Genomic DNA, 12,137 nt, shown 5'->3' with positions numbered 1-12,137 from the left:
CTCAATGGGCCCAAAGCACCAATCCGGGGATGCCATGGTCTCTAGCTCCACTTACATTGTGCCTGTGGAATAATCCCTATGAGAGATTTGGACAGCTAGGATTAGGAGAATCCCTGCCTATGGATTTCCTAGCATTAACAAGGCACAAAAAATGGCCAGAGGTTGACCACAAGGAGATAAAAGCATGGTAATTAATATTCCTAGTCATACTCATATAAAGGGTGAATAAGATACATAGATTTAGAAGAAATATATTTAAAACAGGCATAAGTAAACTGAAGATGCATTAATTTAATTTCTGTGAAGGGAGTTATATAATAAGTATAACTGAGTGAATAAATTATTATTTTTGGAAGTAGTGTATGTCTTTTCTAAAGCTAATATTTGCTGTTCAGAAACAAATTGCTGGCCAAGACAAATTCCTGTAGACTAGACTAGACCATTTGCTAAGGAAGACTCCAAGCAGAACAGCCTGCAGTATAGTCAACAAGACTTTAGTGAACTCATGTGTTACTTCTTTTAAATTAGATGTATTTATCTTGATACCATACATACAGCATCAGTTTGCCAGCAGCACAGCATGAAACACACAAGGGGGATGAAAATTGGGATTATGATGCAGAGTCACTTCTGTGGCTCCATAATAACTAAAACCAAAACAACAACATGGTCACAACAAATCTGTAATCCGGTTGAAGAAAGTACATTAAGTAAAATACGCCTATGTATAGATAAATTTAGTGAGTTGTGACTGAAAAAGATTTAGTATTCATTATTTGTATTACAGTAATGCCTAGAGGCCCAACTGAGACTGGGCCCAATTGTGCTAGGCACTGTACAAACACACAGCGAGAGACAGTGCCCGCTGCAAACAGCATTGGATCTAAACAGGCAAGACAGTGGGGAAACTGAAGCACAAAAATGTGAAGTGATGTGCCCAAGGTCACACATTTTTTGACTCCCAGCCCTGCCATCTACCAGACCATGCTGCTTCCAACTATGGGTGAGAGGTTTCTGGAACCAACCTGCTCATTCACCTTAGTATGAAAGGAACCTTGTTGCTTATGGCTAGAAAAACATCAGGTAACTTTCCGGCTTGTTGTTTTTCATTTTCATGTACTCTATGCCTCTGAAGACCTTGGAATGCCAAAATACCATGGAAAAGGTGGTGATTGCTTTCACTTGGGCCAAACACACTTTAGGGAGTGCCAGATATTTCATGGAAAAAGCTAGAAATCTTGCAGAAACAGTTTAACATTGTATAGCCAATGGCTTAACACAGGGGTGGGCAAACTACGACCCGGGGGCCGCATCTGGCCCTACAGACATTTTAATCCAGCCCTCGAGCTCCCGCTGGGGAGCGGCTTTCGGGGCTTGCCCCGCTCCAGCTGGGGAGTGGGATTGGGGCCTTGCCCCACTCCACGCGGCTCCCAGAAGCAGCAGAAACATGTCCCCCTTCCTGCTCCTACACACGCTACCCCCGCCTCAAGCGCTGCCCCCGCAGCTTCCATTGGCCGAGAATCACGGCCAATGGGAGCTGCAGGAGTGGTGCCTGCGGACAGGGCAGCATGCAGAGCCACCTGGCTGTGCCTCCACATAGGACCCAGAGGGGGGACATACCGCTGCTTGAGGTAAGTGCCCCACAGAACCTGCACCCCTGGCCCCCTCCCATGCCCCAACCCCCTGCACCATCCCTGATCCCCCTTGGTCCCAGCCCAGAGCACTCTCTTGCACCCCCAACCCCTCATCCTCACCCCAGAGCCCGCACTCCAGCCAGAGCCCTCACCCTCCCTCGCACCCCAACCCCCTGCCCGGAGCCCCCTCCTGCATCCTCAACTCCTCATTTCTGGCCCTACCCCAGAGCCCACACCCTCAGCCAGAGCCCTCACCTCTCCCACACCCCAAACCCCAATTTCGTGAGCATTCATGGCCAAGCATGAAATTTCCATATCCAGATGTGGCCCTTGGACCAAAAAGTTTGCCCACCCCTGGCTTAACATATCCATTTGAACATGTAGTGCATCCCCAAACCAAATAATGGCAGTGTCTGGTCTTTAGCTATAATCAGTACCTCATTAGCTTGGTAGAGAAATCATTTTGAAACTGTCCTTCTCAGCTAAGAGTGTTAAAACTACAAATATGGCTGGTTGGCAAACTTCGATATAACTATTTTTTGTTGCATCTCCAGTTCAAATTTTGCTACTGAGGTTCTAATATTGGGGAAATACTAAACAAAGAACAGCAATGTCAATGAAAACAAGCAGCAAAATTCTGAATTTATGCTTTCAAGCTATTTAGTGCATGAAGGAGGGTACAGCTGTCAGATAGCTATAAAGGCCTGTCTTATTTGAAACCTCTGGATGTAAGCATTAAAATGTCATCAGAGAAAAGCTCTTTTTCTGCAGCTCACTATGGCATCATCCACAGATGGTTTTGCACTGGATGCTGTCAGCTGTCAGCCTCTGCTGATCTGCAACTCTGGTGTTAACTGAGCATTATGCACATCTGTTGCTTTCATTGTTCAGTACCATATATCAGATACAGATTTCAACAAGAGTGCCACTTGTATGTGTCAACATGAAACATTACTTCATCTGAAACAAATTGATACATTCAGGGAGCACAAGAGGCTCTCAAAGAGAACATCTCCTGAGGAAAAATATGTCCAAAATACCACATACTTACATGCTAACAATCTGTGTCTATGGTATAAATTCAGTGTTAAGATATCTGTGCCAAGCTTGACAGAGGACATGTAACATGACTTTATTTTGGGTAAACAAAGGTCAGAAAGTATTGGATAGTCTTTCATGTCACCTCACAGGAAAGAGTACCTCCCCCTCAACCTCCAAATCGGTAATAAGCAGGATTGCATGAATCATCTTTGTGCAGTGTCATTGTTTCCGGTGGTTTATAACTCAATATGAAACACAAAGGCACAATGTTTTAGTATGAGATGACCTGAAACACTATAAAATAAAAACAAAATAGTATAAAAATACAAAATTTGTTTGGCTTTCTTAGCGGGGTGGGGGGGAAGAGATTTGCTGGTTTAAATTGTTTTGTTTTCTACTACTTAGGCCCACCGTCGTTTCTTCAAGTTTACAGGCCAATCACTTAGAGAAGTGATTCCCAACAACAGGTCCACACACTACTTCTGTTTGTGTGTGCACAAGTGTGCAATGCTCTGCCGTTGGTCTCAGAGCACTGCTTGTCTGTCTCCCGTTCATATCTACTTTGACCCTAAACACCAGACTTATGGGGTTAGAAGACCATAACATCATCATACCAAAACATCTGATCACATTACAACCACCTATCTATATAGTTCCATAAGTGTGCATGGTGCTTTAGAGAACAAATCAAAGGCAAGTTTCTGCCCAGAGACATTCACACTAATTCAGATATAATGTAACTGGGGATGGAGAGGCATGTGAGTACAAGGGTTAGAACAACAGGTTATAAATGGGCCGGCACCTGCCTCTCACAAGCACCCCCTGGTCGAGTGCCTGCAGTCTCAGTTTGTGGTGCTGTATCAGCGTGGCACCCACCTCTTGTGAGCGTCCCCCCCTTGGTCGATGGTTTCTTTGGTGGGGCTTCAGTGACTCAGCCCTCCAACCGAGTCACACAATGTCTGCAGGTGGAACAGAATGAACTCCTTCCGGGGTATACAATCTTTACCCTCTTCCAGCCCTGGAATGGGGCCATACCCCCAGCAGTAGCGCCGGAACTGGGGGAGGCCAAGGGGGCTGCCTCCTTCCTTGCTCCTCCTCCACTTGATGCCACACCCCCTGGCCAGGCCAGCGTGGAGCCCCATCTGTTGTGGGAGTTATGCAGACCCTCAACCTGCCCATGGTGTGGGAAGACTGACAGCAGCCCCCAACCCGAGTCCCGCCCGGCCCAGGGCAGGTGGAGGTGGAGGGTCCACGACGCTGCATCAGCTTACCACAGCTGCCCACATGGCTCTCCCTGACCCAGCTCTGTCCAGGAGGGGATGAGGGTCCTCAGAGCCACAGCCTGGCCATGGTAAGAGCCACACCCACAGCTGTGGGGAGCCTGGGTCCCTCCACCTGCCCTGCGTGGGGCACCCAGGGACATGGGCAGGGGGATGCTTTCAGCTCCCCTCTCCACAGGTGGGTGGGAATCCCTGGCCCTCCTCCGGACTTGGTCAGGGGCAGGGCCTCCGGCAGAAGAGGAGGGGCGAGGGTGGGCCCCTGGTGTGAAGGGGAGGGGTCTCCGGGGGAAGTAGGAAGGCAGGGGCCAGGCCCCCACTCCCACCACTTTTGGGAAAACTCCGATGCCCTTCACCCCCAGGGCTTCCTCCCTGGAGACACTGTCTTCCTGGAGCCTTCCCTGGGCTGTCCTTGCTCAGTCTCTGCATCCGGAGGCAGGAGATCCTTCCTAGTTCCCCTGGTCCCTACCCACACTGAGCTGTCCGTGATCCTGCTGCTCTTCCAGCCAGCCAGGAACAGTTCTTACTCTTCCAGCTCCAGGCAGCAACTGATTGACTCTTGTCTCTGCTGCTCCCTCTTATACGGCCCCCCTGGCCCTGATTGGCTGCAGGGGAAGACAATCTAGGCCGCTTGGAGAACTTCTCTTCTGCTTCTATCTGGGATGGGGTATGGCAGGACCCTGACGTCACCCTGTCATACAGATCATAAGTAAGACTACATTTAGTCACGGGTATTTTTAATAAAAGTCAGACAGGTCACGGGTTCACAACCCGTGACTTGTCCATGACTTTTAGTATATACCCCTAACTAAAACTTGGGGGGGGGGGGGGGTGCGAGTGCTCTGGGGACGATGGTCCAGGGGTGCTGTGGGTGGTGGGGAAGGTGGTCTGGGACCACACTTCTGCTGAGGGCAGGGGCAGCAGCACGTGGCCCAGGACACTTGCTGGTGCTCGGGGGTGGGGTTTGACAGGGCTGGAAGGGGCTCCCTACCTGACTCCACGTGTTCCTGAAGCTCTTAGGCGGCAGAGGGGCCAGGGGGCTCTGTGCACTACTCCCAGTTCTGCCACAAGCGGCAGCTGCACAGCTCCCATTGGCCGGGAACGGCAGCCAATGGGAGCTGCAAAGGTGAGGCCTGTGGGCGCAGGCAGTGCACAGTACCCCCTGGCCCCTCTTCCACCTATGAGTTGCAGGGCCATGCCAGTGGGAGCCAAGGAGCCCTCCACTCCAAGGTAAGTGCCGCCGCCCCCACCCCCGGCACTCCCCAGCCCCTATCCCTGAGCCCCCTCCCATACACCCAAACTGCTGCTGCTGGCCCAGGGGCTGCCCGGCTCAGGCAGCCCCTGAGCCAGCACTGGCCGCTGCAGAAGTGACAGAGATCATGGAAAGTCACAGAATCCGTGATTTCCATGACCTCCATGACAGACTCGAAGGCTTCATCATAAGATATGTGCACTTGTTAATTTTATTTTTATATATATATATATATATATATATATATATATATATATATATATATATATATATATATAGGGTTTTTCATGTTTTTATAAAAATATATTAAGAATTGAGAGTGAAATACTCAGATATCCCAAGGACCTACCACACTTTTACTTGCAATGGGGCTGTGTTGAGGGAGTTTAGGTGGAGGAGTCACGTGGGGTGTCTCACTTTAGTTTAGAGGGTTGTTTAGTTGGTTGGGGAAGGAGCTGCAGGATACAGGCTTATATGGATCTAGTGCCACCAAACCCTGCTTAGTCGGCACTGAAGGATCAGATGCTGTTATTATTCAAGGGAATGGGCTGGAACAGTAGCCCTGGTGATGCTGTGTGGCAGCCCGCCATTTTGGTATGTGTATGAATTCCATCTCCTTTTCCATGCTTATTTCCCTGCACAAAAGTCTGTCTAATTGGGTTTTATGCAGAGAGGGGTTTATTTCACCTAGAAGGAGTAATATCAGGCAGAAGCAGAGTTAATATAATGTTCTTTAAAAAGGCTAAAGTCTCAAAAAAGCTTTAATCAGAGACACACTAACCAAATACCATTGTGCCCTTTCTACATAGCATGATGGACCATCAACTAGAGCTACGAACTCCATAGCTTCTTCTGTGCATGCCACCAATTTGTGACAAGTTGAAAAATATTATGGCAAAGTTGTAGCCTCTCTATAATTAAGACTGGTTTCAGAGTAACAGCCGTGTTAGTCTGTATTCGCAAAAAGAAAAGGAGGACTTGTGGCACCTTAGAGACTAATATGCTCTAATAAATTGGTTAGTCTCTAAGGTGCAACAAGTCCTCCTTTTCTTTTTATAATTAAGACTGCAGCTCAATGTCCATTGTAAACCCCACTTGGTCCCAAAATTGGTACCTAAGGCCTGTGGCCAACCAATATAGCTCTACAGTAGTGCGGCATAATAATCATATTCTCTTGTGTTGTAAAGCTTCTCTATACATGGGTATATAACCATTACTAGGCAATACACATCCAAATCCCTGTGCATCAAGAAGATGATGTATCCTGCAGAGGGACTCTCAACTACTTTTACATTTTCCTCTGAGGAAATGGCCATCCCTTCAAAGAGAGCCAATGTCATCTTGAAAAGCTTTACATAAATACAGCAGCTCTATCGAAACCGTGAAACTGCTACATGCTGAATTAATTAATTAACTATTAAAATAACAAATCTATTATTTCCATACTACTATAAAATAGCGAATATGTATTTATGTTTTTCCTCACATCCTCTCATCCCCCAAAGCTCAGACTAACCTCAGTGACTTTTCAATATCTAAAATATAAATAGTGGTTTGCACAAAACAGCAGCAACAAAAAGCAAGCTAGTAATGATCTCCACTTCTCTCAGAAAACAAAAAAAAATGACTGTGGAGTTTTTATATTGCCTATTTTCCTTTCATTACAGCTATTACAAATTTCAATTATGAGTAGTAATTTGTAAATAAACACAGTTAATTAAAAGCCATTACAATCTAGCATATTTCTAAGCCACTGCAAATTTTAGTACTTAAAATTAGCTTTGCTTTGAAGTTTTCTGACTTTATATTGTATACTTAAAAATAAGGATATAGTTACAACTGGTAGGTCTTATAAACAACAGTATGTAGGAAAGCTACAAAAAGTTGTTTTTCTTTAGAAACTCCACAAGGAAGGAAGCAAAGCTAAGGTCTTAGGAAAATTAGTAGCAATGCAATAAGAAGTGAGCTATATTTACACGAGTGTAAAACACCATCCAAATATTTGCTAGCTTTATGAACAAATGTATACTTTTAATGGGCCTTACCTGATACAGAGACTGTATGCGACCTTACTCCTTGCTTCTCATTGTTGGCCAGCCTGTAAAATAAAGGTTTAAATCGGTGAATGCTGTACATTTTTCACGGTTGAATACACTGTGAATTCATTCTAACAGGGCACCTACTGTAATTAGTAGAGCCAATCCATTCCCACAGAGACAAATTTTGAGGGGGAGAAAATTAAAAGAGGAATGTACCATCTTAAGTCCACCTGGGGGAGTAAGAGTGAAGGGAATGCTTTAAGAAGTCCATTTTAAAAAGCACAGAAATTCATTATGACATAAGCATAGTTCAAGAAAAGCTTGTTTTAAACAAATTTGACCAAACAAATTTTAAAAATACATTTCTAAGCAGCATCAGTTTATTTACCCAATTCAATAGTATGTCCACTTTTTAAATTACATATTGGAAACTTAAAATGAAAACAGGTTTCAGAGTAGCAGCCATGTTAGTCTGTATTCGCAAAAAGAAAAGGAGTACTTGTGGCACCTTAGAGACTAAAAGTACTCCTTTTCTTTTTGCGAATACAGACTAACACGGCTGTTATTCTGAAACCTAGGTAACTACTGGAGGCCAAAATATAATTTAAAGCAGAGTGATGGGTTACCTTGGTTTATTCTGCAATTTTTTGTGTATCCTTCTGGCAGAGTGAATTGGCTTTTTGTCTAAAATGTGATTTATTTATGTACAATTGAATAAACAGTTTTCAATGATTTTCTATGTCAGGTAAATAACTGTGACTAATATTGCATTTATCAGTCTACTAAACATCAACAGTAAAAGAAACACTCTGGTTAGCCGTTTCAGTAAATTATTATATTTTCTTTTTACAATAGAAGAAAAGAACCATGCACTCTTCATTTATGAAACAGAAATCTGATCTGCCAAAGGAAAGCCTTTCCAGATGCAAGATGTGTTGCCTAAAACTTATGAATATTTGACCCAAGAACAGTCTGCTACTGTCACAAGAAGAGCATATATAGTACCTGTTTCAGAGTAACAGCCGTGTTAGTCTGTCTTTGCAAAAAGAAAAGGAGTACTTGTGGCACCTTAGAGACTAACCCATTTATTTGAGCATGAGCTTTCGTGAGCTCAAGCTGTAGCTCATGAAAGCTCATGCTCAAATAAATTGGTTAGTCTCTAAGGTGTCACAAGTACTCCTTTTCTTTTTATATAGTACCTGTAATTCAACAGTATGGAATGTGAAAAATTACATTTTAACTCACTGTTACTAATAGAAGCTCTTCTAGAAAACTGTTATTTCATCACAGAAAGCTTAGCAGCTGAAAAAACTTTCAATACAAATCTAATGCATTTAAAAATTAATTATTTCCTACTTATCCCCTGTATCCATTTTATGTAAAAATATTTTTATTCTAGCATCTCATGCATTAGCCCCTCTGAACAACCACATAGTCCGATTGATTTTACTGTTGCCCTTCCTTTCCTGCAATCTTGTTGCCCCCTTTGTTGCGGCATGCCTAATATTAGGCAAGCTGCTCCTCAGAGGTGGCCCCCCTACTCATGTGGAGATCCAGTAAAACCAATGGGTCTTTACCATGAATAGATCATACCGATTAATTGCTGTGCTTCATTTCCATGCAGGAAGACACCTTTTTCTCTTATAGGAAAGCGATCACTTTGTTTTGCCCATATGGTCAGCTTAATAAATTACAACTGAAACGTACAGACAAGAGCAATTTTTTCTGAAGGTATTACTTCATAGATACTCTGGTTCAGGAGAGCACTGAAGCATGTGCTTATGTGCTGTCATGAACAGGGATGCTTTTATAAACTGGTGCCTTAAACTGTAAATAATGTATGCAGCATTGCAGTGCTTAATTTGTAATGAAAAAGGCACCAGGGCTCAAGCAATTTTTTTTACTTTCATAACTGATGTGGCAAGCCCAGAGGTGCCGGGGCTCAGAATTGCTACGCCCAGAGGTGCCGGGGCTCAGAATTGCTAAGCCTAGAGGTGCCGGGGCTCAGATTTGGCAGCTCAGGCACAAATTAAGCATTGCAGCATTGTTGTGGTTATGTTGGTCCCAGGATATTAGAAAGACAAGGTGGGTGAGATAATATCTTGTACTGGACCAACTTTGGTTGTGAGAGAGACTCTAAAGCTTGTCTCTCTCACCAACAGAAATTAATCCAATAAAAAAAACCTGTAAATAATAGTATTTCTAACCTACAGTCTGCTTTAAAATGTCAGGCTTGCTTTTGGAGAATCACTGATTTTCTCCTAGTGCCAGGGATCAGATATGCAACCACACACTTTATACATCTGTGGAAACTGATGTAATTTAGGTTGTGATTTTAAGTATTGTTAAAGAAAAAACGTTGTATGGAATCCAATAAGAATAGAAATGTAGCATGGGGCACGGGTCACTTGCTGGAGGATTCTCTGCTCCTTGAAGTCTTTAAACCACGATTTGAGGACTTCAATAGCGCAGACATAGGTGAGAGGTTTTTCGCAGGAGTGGGTGGGTGAGATTCTGTGGCCTGCGTTGTGCAGGAGGTTAGACTAGATGATTATAATGGTCCCTTCTGACCTTAAGATCTATGAATCTATGAACAGAATCCCTATGAAAATTATTTTTTGTTGGGATTTAAGTATTTGCTTGTGATGTTTGTAACCCATATTCTGCAACACTCTGTTTATACCTGAGAATCAGAAAGTGAAACTGACTTAAGGTTTGTCTACACTTCACACTCCTTTCAGCAATGGGTAGTGTATGGGTACCACATCCCACCTAGCACAGATATAAACAGCAACGTAGATGGTGAGGCACCGCTTACACAAGTAGCGTAAAGACATGCCTGAACCCTGTGGGTACGTACCCTACATGGCTCTCTGCTCGCCCAAGCCGTGCATCTTCCATTTGCACTGCTAAAAGGAAGCTGTTTCCCTGCTGCTGGAGGCTTTCCCCACCTCAGGGAGCTGACAGAACCTTTCCCCACTGTTTCCCCACACCAGAGCCTTTACTCACCACAGTGAAAGGCTCCAGCAGCAGGAAACTGCAAGAGCCTTTCCCCTCTCCTGCCAGAGCCTTTCACTTACACATGTAGCTACATGCCTCCTACTTGCCGCCATTAGTGACGTGTAGTACCGATGTAGCCTTAGAGTAGTTTCACTCTCCAAGATGAGTGAAATGTTGACAGGATTTTTAATTATCAAAGGTAGTGTTAGAACACAGGCAAGGACAAAAATAGCTATTTTTATTCTAACGGGCTCCCTAGGTGAACAGTTATAGTTTGCTAAAAACATCATTTTTAGGTATCCTTTTTTTCGAAATTTCCAGATTCAAGAGCTGGTACCTGGTTCTGCCTACAATGGTCTGTGCTGTGCCTTGGCCGGAGACAACTTTCAATAGGTTCATTGGAATGGGATGCTGACAACTGGATTTTTCCAGAATGAGCAGCCCAGCACGGTGTCCAACATCACAACATAGGGGTTGTGGAAGGTTTCCCAGTGAAGACATTAGGGCTTGATACAAAGCCTATGAGTCTTTCTGCTGCATTCAAAGGGCTTTGGATCAGTGCCTAAAATCCTATCTAACTGTGTCTGGGGCAGGACCAGAGTCCCTGCTCCTGCATGATGATGGATAGTTCCTTCACGTTTCAGTTTAATGCTGAAAAAAAGTGACTCTCTGGTTGTACATAACTCAATTCACTCTAAACTTGAGCTGTCCTAAAAGTGGATTTTGGTGCCTAAGCTTTTCATGCTTCAGACAGGCAGACAGGTGACCAAACAATTCATATGTTAGAGTGGCTTAAGTATAAGGGTCAACAAGCATAAGGTTGGCAGGTGGTAATGGGGCTTTGCCCACTTTTTTCTTCATGTTTTTCCTTGTCTTGTGTAAATTGTAGCTCCCCTGCAAAGATGGGCAACCAAATTCAGGATGAGACTGCACACAGGCTTTGGGGTGGACCTTCCCCTCTCATTTTGGCACATAATTAGTGGTTTAACCTATTGCCAGGCTTGAGCCTGATGAGTGTGTGGCTAAAAATACCTCTGATCCTGATTGCTAACCTGGGAGAGAATGACCTAGTGAATGGAGCGGGTTTGTCAGTACAGGTCAAGTGGGTCTTGAAGTTGCTATAGCAGAGTTTCCCCCATGCTACAATTGGTGTGTTATGAAATGCAGCCCCAAGGACAAAATAAGCATTCCAAGGTCAAGCGGTACTGGAAACAGGAGATGTTAAAACACTTGTCTGGCATTGGGTGGAAGTGGAAGGAAAGTGAGTCTTGACACCATTTCATTAAGAATTTCTAGGTTCTGGTGGCAGAGTGCCCCACCATGTCTTGGACACAGGATGGCTGCCTAGCATTGGTCGGAGATATTAGCATCTATTTGTCTGACACACATTGGCATTCTCTACAGCTCCATAGTCATGGCTGGAACAGTATTTAGCAACCCACTTAGGCATTTTTTTTTTTTGGTAATTTAACAGGCTACAAAATTAAGGTGCATTTTAATATTACTGATATTATTTATTATTTGTCTTACAGGACCCAGCTGAGAGTAAGCCCCATTGTGATAAGTACTGTACAAACAGGAAGAGACAGTCCCAGTCCCACAGAGCTTACAATCTAAATAGATAGGATGACCAATGGTTGGAGAATGGAAACATTACTTCCATTTCACAGATCCAGCATTGAGACAGAGAGAGATTTAGCCCCCAATTCAGCAAGGTACTCAAACACTTAACTACTCATGTGCTTAAATTTATGCACATGTTTAGAATACCTGATTTCCTGAATCCTATTCCAGTGCTTTAAACAAAGGATTGCCCTTTCTCCTAGTCAAATCTCATTCATGGTGGTTAACACTTTTTCCTCAGATCTTTTCTTGAATACCATTTGTATCCTTT

At 44.1% G+C, this 12,137-nt stretch overlaps 1 protein-coding gene across 15 annotated transcripts in view; it reads right to left on the bottom strand.

Annotated features, from left to right (window-relative positions):
* PTK2 (protein tyrosine kinase 2) overlaps nucleotides 1-12,137 on the bottom strand; it is a 377,029-nt gene that overhangs the window by 111,467 nt on the left and 253,425 nt on the right. For all 15 annotated transcript variants that reach the window (XM_073330034.1, XM_073330030.1, XM_073330031.1 and 12 more), the window contains one exon: nucleotides 7,250-7,302. In XM_073330034.1, coding sequence (XP_073186135.1) covers nucleotides 7,250-7,302 — 53 coding nt within the window. The remainder of the gene's footprint in view (nucleotides 1-7,249; nucleotides 7,303-12,137) is intronic.

The sequence above is a fragment of the Lepidochelys kempii genome, chromosome 2, assembly GCF_965140265.1.
Source record: "Lepidochelys kempii isolate rLepKem1 chromosome 2, rLepKem1.hap2, whole genome shotgun sequence".
Taxonomy (NCBI): Eukaryota; Metazoa; Chordata; order Testudines; family Cheloniidae; genus Lepidochelys; species Lepidochelys kempii.
Note: the sequence above shows the minus strand (reverse complement) of the source record. Positions and strands in the feature narration are given on the sequence as shown.